We start from the raw sequence: 17,867 nt of genomic DNA on the forward strand, positions 1-17,867 counted from the left end.
TTCTATTGCTCAATCTGTTTAATTAGGAGCAGGAATAGTGTGTACATCCATTAAACTTCTTTTTATTTTTCTTTTCATCGCCTCAAACGCATTACTTCACAATAATTATTGAGTGACAAGTTCCTGTGTTCGACTCGGATTACCCGAGAAACTTGCTTTTGCGTTATACTTGGCGCGAGCGCAAGAAAACTTGTGATAGGAACGTGTGGTCATTGCATATTAGTTTAACGCATCTTCATTCCGACGCATGACCTCAGACGCATAGGTGCAAACGCATAAGCCATGTCAAACACATGAATTCATGTACAACCCCATCCTTTCTTAATATAAATAAATAAAGTAATCCGTTCCTAAATAAAATAAAATCAACATTATGGTATACTTTATTTTATTCATAACCGCATTGCTATAGAATTAGAGAAAACTTTTGAAAAAGATTCCAGGATAAAGGACATCTAACTTTGCTCGTCGATGACAATGCCATCCATTTCCGTAACATTGAAGTGAACCATCAGGTAAAAAAACATGTTCTCTCTTGACCTTCCTTCTCTCACGCATTATAAACGTACTTGAGGGCCTCGTGTCGGATATGAGAGGACGGTTGTCCAAACATCTCTTTGAGGGACTCCATGATCTGACGTGCAGTGATCATGGCCTCGTGTTTCTTGGTAATAACGTAAGGCAAACTTACCAATATGTAGACGTGGGACTTGTCATTGGCCTTTTTCCAGCAATCATGAGCATCCCTCATTGCTTGGGATGCATTTCGAGCAGGGATTGGTGGACACTCCTCCATTAAGACGAACCGCATATCATTTATAACTAGAATCATATTCAAGTTAGATTTCCACGTCACATAGTTTTCACTGATTAGGTTTTCGTTCTTTAGCAAGGATATAATTTGGAAGACATGCTTAAATGAATAACAAATAATTGACCATATAAGTTATATTTGCCTTAACCTATTATACAAAATACAAGTATCCAATAAATTCAGCAAAAAAAAAAAGCAATCAAAGAATCCTAATTAAACTATCGATTCAGTTTTTGCAACAATACTTCAGAGGTTTATAACACTAGCCACCGAAGAGTGATCAGCTACCCCTCATCTGAATTGAGACAACGTCAGCTAATTACTAATACTAGAATAATTCTTATTTCTATAGTTCTTAGCTACCATTTTTGAGGCAAGGAATCATTAACTGGATTCATCCCATAAGTTGACCCTACCATTTTTGAATTCTAGAGGTACGCTTCAACAGGCTACTGTAAAGAAAGACAAACTATTATAGATTAACCTAAGAAACCCTATCCATTACTGGAGTTTGTGTTGTTCTGAATCCTATGATCAGGCTCTCCAAAGGTGTAGTCGCTTCAGAACGACACGCATAAAGATCATAGAAATCTCACGGTACAACCTAATGATGAAGACCGTAGGATACATTGACATGCATCTTTCTCCCACTTACTATGTACATTTTCCTTATTCACCTTGGTATTAACCCATGCAAACATTTTCTGAAGGGAGGCTGCACCCAGGGCGACAGAAGCCAAACATAGTTCTCATGGTGTAAACTCTTAGAGACGTGAGAGCCAAAAACTAATATATCCCATAAACCATTTTTCTCCCACTAAATTGTTATATCGTTTAAAGGTTTTATTATACTTGGTTAAATTCCGACTAATGAATCTATCTAAGTCTATGCCTATTATAACTCTTATAATAAGGTATTTACTATGATGTTCTAGATGAATTAAACCATTTAATTAACCTAGTGATATTACCTGTTAACAGGACAAAAGTTAATTCACCTCAAGTTTCGGGTCAATTCATAGGTATGAGGTGTATCGTAAACCGTCATCTTAAGTACCCCCAACCTAGACAGAACTTCACCGGTAGAGTTCTCTTATAACCTAAAGTCTCGTTTGTCCTACCCAGTTATATTTTAAATATATTAAAATAATAGGACTTAATTATAATCTTATTAGAATTAATGTGATCTAAGATCTAAATTAATTTTAAACATTTTAAACTTAATTCCAATTCCTTGAGATCCAAAGTTTGCATGGAAATCTTTATTATAGGTTGACGATTACTAAATATTAATTTTATAACAATTACAAAATTAATTATTAGCCCTATAATCATGTCTTCTATAGTTTAATTAATCAACAATAAAATTCTAATTCATAAGAAAACCATATTACATGCATTCATGACTTTAATATAACAATTATACTAAACTATGGATGTATCATGCTCAATGCAAAATTGATTTTCAACTTTATTCATATAATACTTATATTAGACAATTCATGAAAATCAATCAAGCATATACAAAACATTGATAAATATAACCCTTTATATTACCTAAGTAATGTCATGCATCATGCTTTTTAAATTTCATATATTTAACATATCAAAATATAATAAATAACTCATAAAATTATATATATCACACATTGATACCATACATTTTAACCCTTATAATATATTAAAATGCATGAATATGTTTAACATATGGTGAGATTTATCTAAATGACATCCATAAAGCATTTAAATAGCAAATAAACCGGTAATTTGGCCCTAGGATAAAATAAAGCAATAAATTACAATAATTTTGCAAAATTTATCCTAAAATAGCTCCTGCCGCTCCAGAACTGGACCAAACCAACCCAAACTGCTTTGAACCAGACCCTAAAACCACGAACCAGGCCAACCCAACACAAAATCAAACATCCTTGAACCAACCGAACCGGATTGGACCACCATGAATCGTAGTTGAATTGCGTACAACACAAACCCTTGCATCACACATGTTGTAACTTTGCAATGCTAAGTGCAATGTTGCATATGACATCATAAAGCAACTTTGGGTAGATCGTCGAATGTTCTTCCTTTTTTTTTTTTTTTTAACCAAAATTGGTCTCGATCTTTATCGTAAACAACTCTAATTCTAGAGACTTACAGAAGGCTTGAATTACATGATAAAATGTCCAAAAACACAAGGACCTTTACAAATTGATCAAGTCAAATATGTAAATCTAAGGCCAAAATTTACTATAAACAATCATTTGGAAACCACATTCAGAATGCAATTCAACCCACTAAACCAGTGCAAATTTCAAAATTTCTAAATTAATTATACGAGTTGGCTCTGGTACCAATTGTGGGGATAAAAGCCCTAATGCAGCGGAATTATCAAAACCTAACTTAAAATCAATTGAGAAATTGAAATACCAATACATTGGGAAAAAACAGAATATCACAGAGACTTAAAATACTTAAACCTACTATAACATTTTTAGGTTAAGCATGCATTAAAAATGGGAATTCAATGAGAAAGAACACTTATTTTCGTTGATGACTCGACTAAAAAACTCCAATTCCTTTGGGATGGATTTCACGAACACCACCAATTGGGAAAACCTCCTTATTCTCTGAGAATTTCAGTATTGGTTTGTGAGAACCAATCTCTTAATTGGGAAGAAATGAGAGAATTATTTTTTTCATAGAACCCTTCTATGTATAGAATCATCACCTGCAAACCTAACCTACATGTGAATCATATTTAATTGTATTTATCCCATAACCTATAGTTTTAATGTGCATCTAAAATGCATTAATTTTAACCTATAGTTTTAATATGAATCCAATTCATATTAAATTAATATTTGAACTCTTTCAAATATTTCTCTCATAAATTAAATTTGAATCATATCCAAAATTAAGTTTATATTATGAAGTTTAATTATAATATAAATTTTATATTATAATGTATCATTATACTATTTTCCCAAGTGAATTTGAACATTTCAAACTCTATTCAAGACATAATTACCTCAATTCCCTTTACGAGCTAGGAAGGGGACCTCATGGACCTACAGATCAGAAACTCCAACGATATAAGATTAATTGGCTAAACTCATTATCCTCATTAATCAATATTCGTTAACTGTGGTACACTCCACTGAAGACCTAGAATTGCATTCTTCTCATTGCTGATATATTTCTGTGTCCACGGATACAGACTAGTAACAACAAGTTAGTCCTTCATGAGTGTGTCATAACACTAACTGGGTCAAGAATATCATTTTACCCCTGAGTTACTTCTTTATCCTTAAGTACCAATGCTCCTTTAATGAACAACCTGTTTATGGTTCAACCATTAAACATAAACCCTCTTGGGCCAGTAAGAGGGTAGGGTCATTTTTTCAAGTCTCGGAGACACCACTTAAGGGAACACTCATCTACTTACCTTATTGTCAGGAAGGAGTGAAATTCATCTTGTATTATTATATTCCCAACTCTCCACTTAGTCTTGTGCCCAAAATGATGGGCATATTGAGTCGGCGAACTGACCACTCTTACCCATACAAATAAAAAAAAAAATCCCTCGTGAACAGAAGTTCATAATAGGCTCAGGATTAAGACTAAGTTGCATAGGCCATCCAATTAAAATAGAAAACTAACTAGTCAACGGAGTTACATCTAGTGGTTACTGATGTAAACTCTTTGCATAGGATACTCCTACTTTCATGTCACCTACACGAACGCATTGGATCATTGTGTTTATATTAAAACAAAGTGGATCGTATCCATAGTGCCACCAGGATAAGGTACCCATCCTTATCCTTATACTGTAGACCCTTTAGGCTGTATCTTGAACATTGATCCCTGTATGTCTCTACATATAGTTCAAAACTTATAAAATAACCTAGGATGTTAGTTTATTGGATTTAGAGTTAATTTTTGTGAAGATTGTATGGAAGCGTGATCGGATCCCAATTTTGATTCTTTTTTCGTAGGAACGTAAAATTACAAAAACTGAAACATTATGCATTCACAAATTTAAAACATGCTTTAAACAGATAAGAGAGGAAATTAGGGTTTACAAACATATGCCCATGAAGTCACATATTCTTCATGAATCCTCTCCAAAATGTCATGAACTCTCCTTGGTAATCGAGAACCAATAATACAACACTCCAAAAGCCAATTGGTTAGACACCACCAGAATGGAAACCACAATATTCTTTTAAGGGTTGAGAATCCACAGGAGTTGTGGGCTTTGTGATAATTTTGGATAAGGAATTAAGAATTTTTAGAGGAATTCTATGTAGAGAGATTGATTGGGAGAGCATAAAGTAACTCAGACCTTCTATGTTCACAGGGGAAAAGAACGATTAAACATAACTGCCTTTCAACCCACGATTAATGGAGAGAAATAAATGGAGAGAGTTATGCATAATTCCCCCCATTTAATTAAATTAAAAATTTAAATAAAATAAACTAAAACCAATTTTAATTTTAATTTAATTAATTAATAGATAATTATATAATAACCACTTTACACTGAGGAGACGTGATCGTCACAAAGATCGCCTCAGAAGACAACTTAGCTTATCAGTTTACAAAGGCCCTTCTGGCTAAAGTGTTCAAGGCTCACCTAGTGGGAATAGGACTTCGAGATAGATAAATCTAGGACAAGTGGGAGAATTGTTGGGCATCTGATGCCCTAGTTTATTGTATTTAATTCTCTCATACTCAAAATTGTATATATTTGTATATATGTAAACCCACTGAAGTTTTAGTCCAAGTGGGATTTTGTTAGGTCGTATGTAATAAAACTCGCAGTTTGCAAAATTAAACATATTCTATTTGCAATAAAGATGTTATTGAGGTGTTGTTCGATAAAACTATTATTGAAAATGTAAATTGCACTAAATCTAATAAACTAAGATCCATGGCTATTTCATGAATACTTGGACTTTATGTAAAGACATAATGGACCAAGTCTAAGTAGATAGCAAAAACGGTCTATAGTATACAAATAAGGTTGGGTACCTTATTCTGATAACATTATTGGATATGACTCATTTTGTATTTAGTACAAACAATGTGATCCTGAATCGTTCATGTGGAGATATGCAAGTGGAGGCGTTCTATACAATGAGTTTGCGTAAGCTGGACCAAGAAACAAGAAACAAGAAACAAGTCAAAACAAATCCACGAGATTTAGGGCATCAACCCCAACAAAGATAAAACGAATTCAACATGATCGATAACACTTATTGAAATAACATCAATAACTATTTATTGATGACAATCAATTATTTACATTCTCTATCTACGGGGTTTGGGGCATAAAACCCAATAGTTATGAGAGTTAAAGTGTCACCTAGATACTTTTTAGAAACTTAATATGCACATCTAGGATTTGTTTATAAGTTTTGGGGTGGGTATAGAATATAGGAGACTGAAAGTCATGGAATTAGGTCCATCGTAGTTTTTAAAATACACTTGGGCACTTTTTACAGAATTTTTGGAAACTTTGTGGTTTTGGAGGGCGGGTAAAGACTTCAAAATTTCTTTTTTATTAGGGTGTGGTTCTATAAATTTGAGTTTGGTTGTTACTATTGGGAATGGTGTCCTAAATCTCTCTTGTATTCTCGTAGTTTGTAACTCGTATAAACAAATTGTTGTTATTAAAATTATTGTTATTTTATGGTTGTTGCTGTAGACGTGTTCCTAAGTCTCTATTTACGACTAATCTTAAATTTTGACTAATTTTTTTTAAACAACAATAATAAAGAATTATTTAAAAGACGTTGGGAAGAAAGGGATAAAATCAAAATAATCTTGGGTAATAATTCTAACATAAGACGTTGGGAAGTAAGGAAGAATAATCAAAATAATTTTAAGTACTAATTCTAATATAAGCAATGTATTTCAATTGAGGCCCAATCCCTGATAAAAACTAATTTTCCTTTTGTATCCTAGGGTTTTAGGTTTCTATCCCAAAATATAGAAAATGAAGAAGTCTTTACTATCCTTTCAATCATCACCACGTCCCAACGATAACTATTCCTAACATTGGCCCTATAACTAAATGATCATCGTAGAATGGAGAAACAACCCTCCTACATTAGACATCAGATTAGACAACTAAAATCTTTCGGCTTATTTATAAGAATGACGTTTGTTGTCGCGGGAGCACGCGAATGGATAGACGGACTTTCGCCATCCTCTGTAACATGCTTAGGACGATCGATCTTTTGGCACCTACTCAATGCATTGATGTCCAAGAGATGGTAGCAATTTTCCTCCACAATTTAGAGTACGATGTTAAGAACTGAGTAGTTGGACGACAGTTCGCATGGTCTGGTGAAACTGTTTCGGGGAATTTTAGGTCTGTTCTGACCGCAGTACTACAACTTCATGAGTTACTGCTGAAAAAACCGGAGCCTATCATGAGCAACTGCACTGATAGTAGATGGAAGTGGTTTGAGGTATTACAACAATTTTAATTCTAGTCCCAGTTAAATATTAGGTTCTAGATTTTTAGGAAACTACGAAATGTTTATCCCTTTGTCAATGTATGATCCCATACAGAACTGTCTGAGTGCATTGGATGGCACAAACATCAAGGTCAATGTAAGTGCAACCGATTATCCTCTCTATCATACCAAAAAATATGAGATAGCCACGAATGTGCTTGTCGTCTGTTCTCCAACTGGTAAGTTCATTTTGTGCTGCCAAGGTGGGAAGGGTCTACAACCGATTCTAGAGTACTTGGGGATGCAATTTCTCAACCACACAGTTTAAAGATTCCCAAGGGTATAGACTTTTGTGATTACACTATCTGGATTCAAGAGCAAATAGTTTGCCAACAAATTTTGTGTATACTATGCCTAGGTTATTTATTACCTTTATGATGTTGGATATCCCAATGCCAAGGGATTTTTGGACCATATAAAGGATAGCGATACCATCTTTCAGAATGGCATGGTACTGGAAATGCACCAACTAATCCAAGAAAATTTTTCGACATGAAACATTCATCCGCTAGAAGCTGCATAGAAAGAGCATTTGGCGTACTCAAAGGTCATTGGGCGATACGTGGGAAGTCCTACTACCCAGTTAAGATCCAATGTAGAACAATAACGACATGTTGCTTGTTGCACAACCTGATGAGGGAGATAGGCCAAACTACAATGTCTGAAACAACGGATGATGAAGATTCTGCATCTAACGAGCTCGACAATGAAAATATACAATTTTTTGAATGTCCGACGAATGAACCAATTTCAGGGATGAGTTAGCGACGCGAATGTTCGATGAATGGGAACAAGCATCATGAGCACAAAGTTTCTTATTCAATTTGCTTTACTATGAATAACTTCCTTCTGCTTTTAGATTATGTTATCTTTCGGTTCAAACAATCTACTGTATTGAATTATCTTAATTTAGGTTGTGTTAATTGGTTCATGTGAATAATGGAATGTTTTACACTATTCGTACTTCAAAGTTTGTTTATCTAACTATGCCCAGTTTATTTTATTAAGTTATACGTATGTATGTATGTAGCTAAATGGCAGGATGTGAGAAAATAAAAAAACACATTTGGACAAAGGTTGAAGATGCACGGTTAGTGGAGTCACTATTGAAATTGGTGGAAATGGGTTGGCAAGCTGATGATGGAACATTCAAGCATGGCTATCTACAACAGCTACAACTTCCACTTAACGAAAAGATTCCTAGCTATTCTATCGGGCTATCAACAATAGAGTGCAAGGTTAGATTTTTAAAGCAACAATATTATGCAATCACTGAGATATTAAGTAATGCATGCAACGGATTTGGTTGGAATGACGAGTCAAATGTGTGGAAGTAGAAAAAGAGGTTCGATGTATGGGTTCGGGTAAGAAAACACATTAAAATATTATTATCTTACAATAGTGAACTCTTTATAATATAATATTATGTTCTAACATAATATATGTTCCTGTTTGTAGTCCCATCCCAACCCGAACGGTTCGAGACATAGACCATTCCACCACTATGGTGAGCTTTCAATCGTCTTTGGAAAAGATAAGGCCACTGGTGAAGGCAGTGAAACCCTGTACGATCAATCATCTACAACAGATGAACATTTGGAGGATATTCGATTGGGATCATAGGTTAATGAGCAACAAGAAAGTATACCTAACATGAACATATCGATAATTGATGGCATGGATGATATTTTCTCAGATACACCCATTTGTAGGCATACTGGATCAAGTAACGATACGAGAGGAACAAAACACAAGAAGACTCCCTTCTAAATCTGAAATTCTTGACATTGTATGCACGACAATGGACGTGCAGGAAAGTAAAATGGAGAAACTTGTCCAATGGTAGAAAGAGAAATATGAATTGGAGCTTAAAAGACGTCAGGGGGTCATCGAACAGATCTACCAAGTAGAGGGTTTAAAGGAAGATGATCAGTTGACCCTCATAGATCTGTTAGTGAATGATATTCAATGAACATATGGTTTTCTAGCCATTCCACCACCATTAAGAAGAAGGTATTGCTTGTGTTTGTTGGGCAAAACTAACTAATAACGCTCTCGGTGTTTGCAAGTTGCTTTGTTGTTATTTTTTGTAACTTCCCCTAGTCCCTTATTGTATAGGTATCATATATTTGTTGATTTTTTTGCAACATGTACAAACGACCCGTGGCATGTGGTCCTTAGATTTGGATGCAATTTTTTTAAGCAAGTTCTAAAATGGCAATGTATAAGGCCGTCAAATTATATAAAATCTATAGAGGGGAATGAATTTAATGAATTTCATATCCGGTCTAAACTAACACTATTTTGTAAAATCATTTGGCTTTCTTTAACGAGAAGTTTGGAATGAATAATACAAAATTGAACTGTATACCATATCTTGAGATTGGAAAGAATAAAAAAAAAAATGCAATCAATGTCTTATTCCAAATAGGATGGATACAATAATTGAATTATAAGATTAAAAAAATGGTGTTCATACAGGCAAATTAATTTAGAGTACAAAAAGCTAACCAGATAGCACTAACATATAAACTCTGCACATCCAAATGCAGATATATAAACTCAGACATAACAACTTTGCACACCCAAACACAGACATATGAATTCAGACAACATAACTCTGTACCTCAAACATACACATCAGAACTTTCCAGATATTAGAACTCCCCAAACATCATAACTCCTGACATCCTATATCATCTCAGTACCCTGAACAACCCCATAGTTTAATATGAATAACATTCATAGTATTTTAACTTATAGTTTTAATATGAATCATATTTATATAAATAATATTTGAATCTTATTCAAATATTTCTCTCTCATATAATAAAGTATAATTTTGAATCAAACTTCATATTATAATGTATCCATATACATTATATTAATTGTATCTTATACAATTAATCCCCTTAATTAATTTGAATGATACAAATTAATCCAAAATTAATTGATTCTTGTTTTTGCCTTTAGTGAGCTAGCAAGAGGACCATACGGACCTACAAATCATAAGCTTCAATGATACGATATCAATTACTTAAACTCTTTGATTGAATTAATCAATATTCATTAACTGCAGATCATTCCACTAAAGATCCACAGTTGCACTCTTTGTACTGTAGATATTTTATATGTCAATGGATATGATCAATCAACGATAAGTCGATGCTTCAAGAATCACTTGTATTTACAATTTGGTCAAATTATCATTTTACCACTGTAATTACATTTAGCTCATTAAGTCTCACAAATCCTCTTTTGTGGTCCTATCATAAATAAAACCCTATTGGGCCAATGAGAGGAAGGGGCCACATTATTTAAGATACGGAGTTAGCATTTAAGGGAGCAATTCATCTACTTACCTTAAAGATGAGAATGAGTGAATTTCATTTTGTATAGCTATTTTCCCAACTTCTTACTCGGATAAATCCCCAAAATGGTAAACTTATTTAGTCGACGAATCTAGTCATTCTCACCCATACATATCAAAGAACTGTCCTCATAGACAGGAGTTCATAACTCATTCAAGATTGAGGTCGAATTACCTACGGTCGTCTTATGAAATGTTAATCTCTTCAATCAACAGTGTTATACAAACTCTTTGTATAGGATTCCTCCACTAGCATGTTTCCACATGAACGATTAAGATCAAATCGTTTGTAACACTTTGTAACTATTGTAATAATTACAAAATGGCTTGTATCCATAGTGTTACCAAAATAAGACACCCAACCTTACCCATATACTACAAATCATTTAGGTTATTACTTAAACATGATCTATATGTATGTCAACCACATACATGTTTAAGTTACATAAAATAACTTTGGATCTTTCCTTAATGGATTATTGCATATAAAAAATAGTCAACCATTATTTTAAATAACATATAACCACGAGGCTTTCGGGCACACATCCCAACAATACCAACTCAACTCAACTCATGTTGGTGAGCCAAACATACTATAAAAAATAATGTAAAATGAGAGTTCAGTTCCCTTGCATCTATGATGTCTAATAGGTGTCTGAACTTTAAAACTAACAAAAGAATAATTGAATTTTATAAGGTATTGTTGAATTTCAACTTTAGAATGGGCCTACAATGAGTTTATGAAATTCCAACCGTGTTTAATATGTCAATGACTTATTTGATATTTTAAATAATTAACAGCTTAATAAATATGTAATAACATTTTATAACTAACAGATATTGTTACAGGTGATTTTGAACTGAAGTGCATAATCGACATCAAAGGAGAATATAAAGAAAAAGCCAAGAAAATGACAACATTTAAAAGAAAAAAAAAACATAGGACTAAAACAGGGCATACGAGAGGAGGTTAGGTTAAGCCTTGGAGCATAACCCAACCTAAAGGGTCACCCTAGATCCAAAATGGGCCCGATGAGAAGGTTTAATGCAACTCCCAACCTAAAGGGTCACCCTAGATCCAAAATGGGCCCAATGAGAAGGTTTAATGCAACTCCAAAATCCTATTAGGGATGATTTGAGTAAATTATACCTATAAATATATCATAATAGATAGGAAGAAGTAAGTCTATTATGACACTAAAACTCATAACTCCAAATTTGAAAAATATGACAATTTAAAAAATGATATATTACGACAACAATTACAAATTTATTAGTCTAAACACTTAAAATAGGATAATTTATTATACCACGAAAACTAAAAGTTTAAGAAACAATTAACTACTAATTTATAGTCAAACCATTAAGACAAGTGTTTGACTGCAAACCATGGGTAAGAATTATTTGATAAAAATTTAACATGCTAAAATATTGTTAATCAACTACACTATATAAAGGAAAATATATTTCTTGATGTGATTGCCATTTTGTCCATCATCATTTTATTTGAGAATATAATATAGTAATCTAGTAACCATTCATACTCGTTAATGGAATATCACTAAAAAAATAACATTATTTACTATCCTAAAAATACTACTACAAAATCTACATTATTTGACACCTGTAGTTTAATTACTTGACGTTTCTTTAGAAAAAACCGTCCAATAATTACCTTTTAGAAAAGAGAATGTCAAGTAAAAGGATAAAAAACGGAGATTGACAGAATGTTTCAGATATTTTTCACGCGAACCATTACTTGAAACGTTTTTCGTGTCAAGTAATATAAGGTCTTGCTTAACACGTTTTCGTGTCAAGTATAAGAAGCTCTTTCTTGACATATTTTTCGTGTCAAGCAAAATATAAAAAATAATATTTTTTAATCTTTATTTTTTGTTTTCTTCCCTCCCCATTTTCATTTTCCTCTCAAATTTGGTTTTTCTCATACCAAAATTATCAAATAAAATATAAAAAAATAATTAACTTATTATTTTAAATAAGTAAAAGGTTTAAATGTGCCATAGTAAAAAAAACTTTCCCTCATTCCTCGTTCTCTCTTTCGCAAATTCCCCTTCTAAAACCCTCTCTTCGCAGCACCCCACTAGCCCAGTTGACTCTCCCTTTCCCCACTGCTAACAGCCGTACAGCCAACCTCTGTTCACGCTGGATCGCAGCCGCACGCACGACGAGGTTCACCGCCGCTCTAGTCCGTGCCACCCACAGTCGTTCAAGCCGTCAGACGCCAGCACCATTCGACAAACCATCGAGACTCAATCGCTCGTTTTGTGTCGCTTGCCCTACGCATCAGCCACCAGAGTTTATCAGCCCTGCAAATCCACCGTCGTTCTCACCAGTTGCGCTCAGTCGTCGCCCAGACGGCTGATCGCCAATTTTTTTCTCTTTTTTTCCAACTCTGTCAGTCCCGCCATTTCGCACTTGTAGATGACTGAGCCATCATCAAACTGGTGTTTAACTCGTCTAGTAGTTGTCGCTTATTTGCTGATACCTTAGATTTGGGTAAAGATTTTTTTTTTTCTTTTTTGTGTAAGTTTTGTGGGTTCCTTGAAAATCTTTGTTACCCATCAACTCTTGCCCTCATTTGGTTGTATCCACTGTGATTTTAGTTTTTGATTGAAGGTTTGGAGCCTTTGGAGTCGTTGTCCAGCAACATTAAGGATCAATTTTCGATGTTTTTGGTAAATATTTAAAATTATAAGTATTTTTCAAGGATGATTATATTGATTGTTGATGCTGTAAATCGGGCTGCCCCTATGTTCAGTTCTCCATAGCCTAGTCCTCCATAGTCCTCTTCTTGTGGTCAGTTCTACTGTCGCCACGTTGCCCTTGTTCTATTGTCGTAATTTCATTGCTCTAATGCTTTCTAAAACACTTTAGGAGGATTTATCATATTCATGAAAATCCATCTTAAAGAAAAGATATCTTCTCATCACTTCTCTATCCTCTTCCTGTGGCATAGTTTTACAAGTGTTCTTGTTCCTCTTTTGTTTTTCTTTTCAGGCAAGTTGGTCAAGGCTCGAGTGAAGGGTCGATTTGAGCAAACACTTCGGATAAGTGTTTTGGATGTATTGGTATGAATTTGTGATTTGGGCTATAATGTAGCATCTTCTGTAATGATTTACTTTTTGAATATTTGATGATGAGATTTATTTTGAAGTGTTGGAAGGAGTTGAGTTGCTATCCAATAGGTTTGAGAGCGATCTTGGCAAGGTTTTGGTAAGTTTGGAGGTTAGTGTTAATAGTTCTTTGTTACCCATTGAAGTATTTGTCTAATAATTGAGTTATTTTCAATTTTTGATGTTTAATTCAAAGATTTCAAGGGATTGGAGCAACTATCCAGCAATGTTAACTATGTTTGGACGTTTTGATAGGTATTAAGGTCTTGAAACTCTTTTGGAATTGTTACATAGTTATTAGAATCTGTTGTAACCATTATTATTGAACTTTTCGTAGGTTGGATTACTTTGTTGTAGTTTTGAAGTGGCATTTGAATCAAGCCACACTTTGGGTAATCTTTTTAGAGTTAATTGGTTATTTTTTTGGTTATTTTGGTGAATGAATTTTTGAAGAATAATTGATACAATAGCTAACAAAAAAATGCTATAAAAGACTTTAATAGTCTTTTTTGAAGGTCATGACAACCCACGTTATTAAAAGTCAGAGACTTTTTATAGCCTTTTTGTACAACTATAATGGATGGTATAATAGAGTATGAAGATATAGTATGTATACATGGCTATGAAAATATTCAATAGCATTAGTCATTAAAGCTATATTTAACATAGAATAGCTTGCTCTCAATGCTATCTTTATTATATAATAGCATTTTCTTAATGTTTTATTTGACATATAATAACGTTTTTTTAAGGCTATTATATCATATATATAGTTTTAATCTTATGTTATAACAAACAACATTGAAATTATGTCCATTTACATTACACACTTGTTTTAACATATGGAATAATTCACAATCTATGTATTAAATACAATGATTTCCTTTCATTATTGAAATTTAGTAATCAATTTACATTAGAAACTAAAAAAATTATCCAATAATATAAAAAATACATCAAATGTAATTTTCAACCGTACAAGGCTCACAAAATACAAAATTCATCAAGTTTTGAGGATTGTAGCATCATGGAATTGAGCTTCCATCCTGGATCTTCATCTACCTACATAAAAAGTGAATTAACATCAAATTGGTTCCCAAAATCACAATTGAATGTCAAAACTATATAAAAAGTACATAATTGTCAAATACAAGCAATGGTCATGAAATCTAAACATATGAAAATAGTAATAAAATAGAAACAAAGTCACAATGAATAAATATGTTAAAAAAAATTCAAACAATATGTAAAATATGGAGATGTTTTACAATTCTAAAATCAATAATAGACTAAAATGTAACTTGTTTACCCATTAAGAAAAAAAAAAAGCAAAAAATAGGCATGATAAACATGCTAAAATAATACTTTTCCACTTGCGTTTCATTGACAAAAGGATTCCAATCTTGTCTATAGCCACGAACCTACAAATAATATTCATGGTAATAATAGAACAAGAAACAATTGAAGGTGAGAAGAGAAATAGTGTAGAACAAGAGAGAAAAAAAGAAATTGTTATCAAAAGAATAAGAAAGCCATAATTCAAAATGTTCTAAAAGATGTTTTAAACTGAAATTTGAGCATTTGTATGTATTACTCGCTTTAAAAGTCTCTCCTGTTTGAATTGGGCGAGCATCGAGTGGGTTTTGTTTTGCAGCAGATCGAGTTCTTCACAATGGGAGAATTCTGGACCAGATCGAGGACCGGATCAAGACTTGGATTGAGTTCGATCGAGGATCGAGTTCTAGAACATATTGAGTTCTTCACAATGGGGATCAAGTATCGAGTTTTGGACCGGATCGAGGATCGAGTTCTTCACAGTGTGGACGAGTTATTGACAGTGGGGATCGAGGATTGAGTTTTGGATAGATCGAGAATCGAGTTATAACATAAAATTTTTAGACTAGAGTTACAGAATCATCAACCATCAGAGGAAACAAAACCCAATACATAATTACATTCCATTTAGCTAGCTCAATTTCCTTCAAGTGTAGAAACTATAATCGAACAACAACCAAACACAAATGGTAATCAATTGGCAATGGAAAACGTAAAAAGGAAAATCCAAAATCAAATAAAAAAAAGGAAATGAAAATGGATCTAAGGATGAGTAAAGAGAGGAAAATCACATTCACCAAAGTTGTTACAACCGACGGAGATGATGGAAAATCAGTCGTCGACGGTGGAATGCGGGCGCACATTTTAGAGCATTGTGCGAAGTTGAGAATGATGAAGAGAGGAATGAAAATGATATGAGTTTCAAGTGCTGAAAATTTGAGAAAATAAATGTTAGATTTGAGAGAAAGAAGATTGGGATTTTGTGTGGAGAGACGAAGAAAGGAAAGAAGAGAAATAGAGAAAAAGGAAATATGAGTTTTGTGTGTTTGAAGAAGTGGTGAAACGCGTGACCTCCAAAATTTTGCGTGTTTGGGCAGATAACTACGAAATTTTGAGTGCACCCCTAAAATTTGATTTTTAACATTTTTTTTCTTTTTTTAAGAGTTTCTATAGCCTATTTTTAAAAAGGCTATGTCCAAGAGCTATAATAAGTCATATTTGTTGTAGTATAAGATTGGGCTTCCAATATTCTCTATTTTTTATTGTGAAAGTTGGGGGAAAGGTATCTGCATTCTTCTATTTTAAATTTTAGCATATATTTGATTTGTTGATAATCTTCTTCCACTTTATTATATTTTCTCAAATCTCTCCCACCTTTCTTTGTTTTGCAGTCAAAGGTAATTGTTCCTCCTAAGGTTGGATATGGTTAAAAGAGAATGAATGAAATCTTAGTAAGTCCCTAACTTTAAGTTGTAGATATTTTTTAAGTTTCAAATATGATATTTTTCCATTGCATAAAGTAAGCCAATCATGTACATTTTTCCTCGTGCATGGCTTTTTGTCATTGTTGTATCTTAGCACTTATTTCTATACTTTGAAATTTGATGTTATTACCATTTATTCTATTTTGTAGGTTGACTTGCTTAAACATGGCTTGTCTGATCTTTAATTCTCAATCTTTAGACTTCAAAACTCAATGTATAGATTAAATAATGTATTTTATTGAGAGGTTATTTATTAAACAATTTGTCACTTTTGTGTTTGGTGAAAGTTGAGTTTGTATATAAAAGCAATAGTTGAGATTTTATTTTGTGTATGTACATGTGAAAGAGAAATATTGTTGTAATTTGTGAGGAGTGTTCATATGAAAGGTCATAGTTGAACATATGAAAATTTTAGTGAATATAATGAGTTGATAGATCTTAAATGTATAATGTTTATTTAGTTGATGTAATTGTATTGTTGGAATACAAGACAAAAAATGAGAATATCAATTAGGGTATTTAATTTGGAAAAAAAAAATACATATACTTGACAAATAAAAAACATCAAGACTTATCATATATGATATGTAATTAATGTTAAGAATCAATAAACTTGACATACCATCAATGTCAAGTGTATTATCTTTCTTGACACGAAAATTGTATCGAGAAACATTTGTCTTGACGTTTTTTCGGAGTCAAGTTATCACACTATCTTGGTAGTAGAATAATCGACGTTTTTATAAGCGTCAGGTATACCCTTTACTTGATATTAGAACAATGTCAAGTAATCTAATTTCTGTAGTAGTGAAAAGTAAGGATTTGGACTCCACCTAGTATTAATGTTGAACTAAATAATAATAATAACAATATAAGTTTTTGTTATGGGTGATTTTGGACCAAAAGGCATAAACGACATCTAGCAAGAACGTGAGCAACAAGGTTGAGAAGATAGCATGATTCGAATCAAAGGTAACAACTTATGACCAAATGTGCCTAGAAGAAGAGGTTGGTTTTGGCTTAGCCCAAGTTGTTGTGCTCGGTTTCGACCTTAGTTAAGACCAGCCTTAGTAAAATGTCAAACAAGACATGCCCCTCAGACGCCCTAGCCCAATAAGTGATAAACTTAAACAACTCGAAAATTCTAAAGGGAGTATTCTATTATATTACTCAAACTCTCTAGTTGCTACACGTTATATCTAC

At 33.2% G+C, this 17,867-nt stretch overlaps 1 protein-coding gene and 1 long non-coding RNA gene across 7 annotated transcripts; both read left to right on the plus strand.

Annotated features, from left to right (window-relative positions):
* Positions 1 to 7,005: 7,005 nt before the first annotated feature.
* Positions 7,006 to 8,106, plus strand: LOC150033152 (uncharacterized). The gene is made up of 4 exons (XM_090306298.1): positions 7,006 to 7,095; positions 7,156 to 7,293; positions 7,397 to 7,520; positions 7,784 to 8,106. Exons 1-4 carry the CDS (start codon positions 7,006 to 7,008, stop codon positions 8,104 to 8,106), a joined length of 675 nt encoding a protein of 224 aa, XP_090162424.1.
* Positions 8,107 to 12,731: 4,625 nt separating this feature from the next.
* Positions 12,732 to 16,985, plus strand: LOC120088221 (uncharacterized). Of its 6 annotated transcripts, none has more exons than XR_016524093.1 (8): positions 12,751 to 13,228; positions 13,349 to 13,407; positions 13,730 to 13,800; positions 13,887 to 13,957; positions 14,042 to 14,100; positions 14,183 to 14,237; positions 16,572 to 16,631; positions 16,814 to 16,985. It is a non-coding gene; the product is annotated as an uncharacterized LOC120088221 (long non-coding RNA). The 6 variants fall into 6 exon arrangements; XR_016524089.1 differs by having other exon boundaries at positions 13,887 to 13,945; XR_016524090.1 differs by lacking the exons at positions 16,572 to 16,631; positions 16,814 to 16,985 and adding an exon at positions 15,500 to 15,638 and having other exon boundaries at positions 13,887 to 13,945.
* The last annotated feature ends 882 nt before the right edge of the window (positions 16,986 to 17,867 follow it).

The sequence above is a fragment of the Benincasa hispida genome, chromosome 10 (genome assembly GCF_027475165.1).
Source record: "Benincasa hispida cultivar pf3 chromosome 10, pf3_genome.v1.1, whole genome shotgun sequence".
Taxonomy (NCBI): Eukaryota; Viridiplantae; Streptophyta; class Magnoliopsida; order Cucurbitales; family Cucurbitaceae; genus Benincasa; species Benincasa hispida.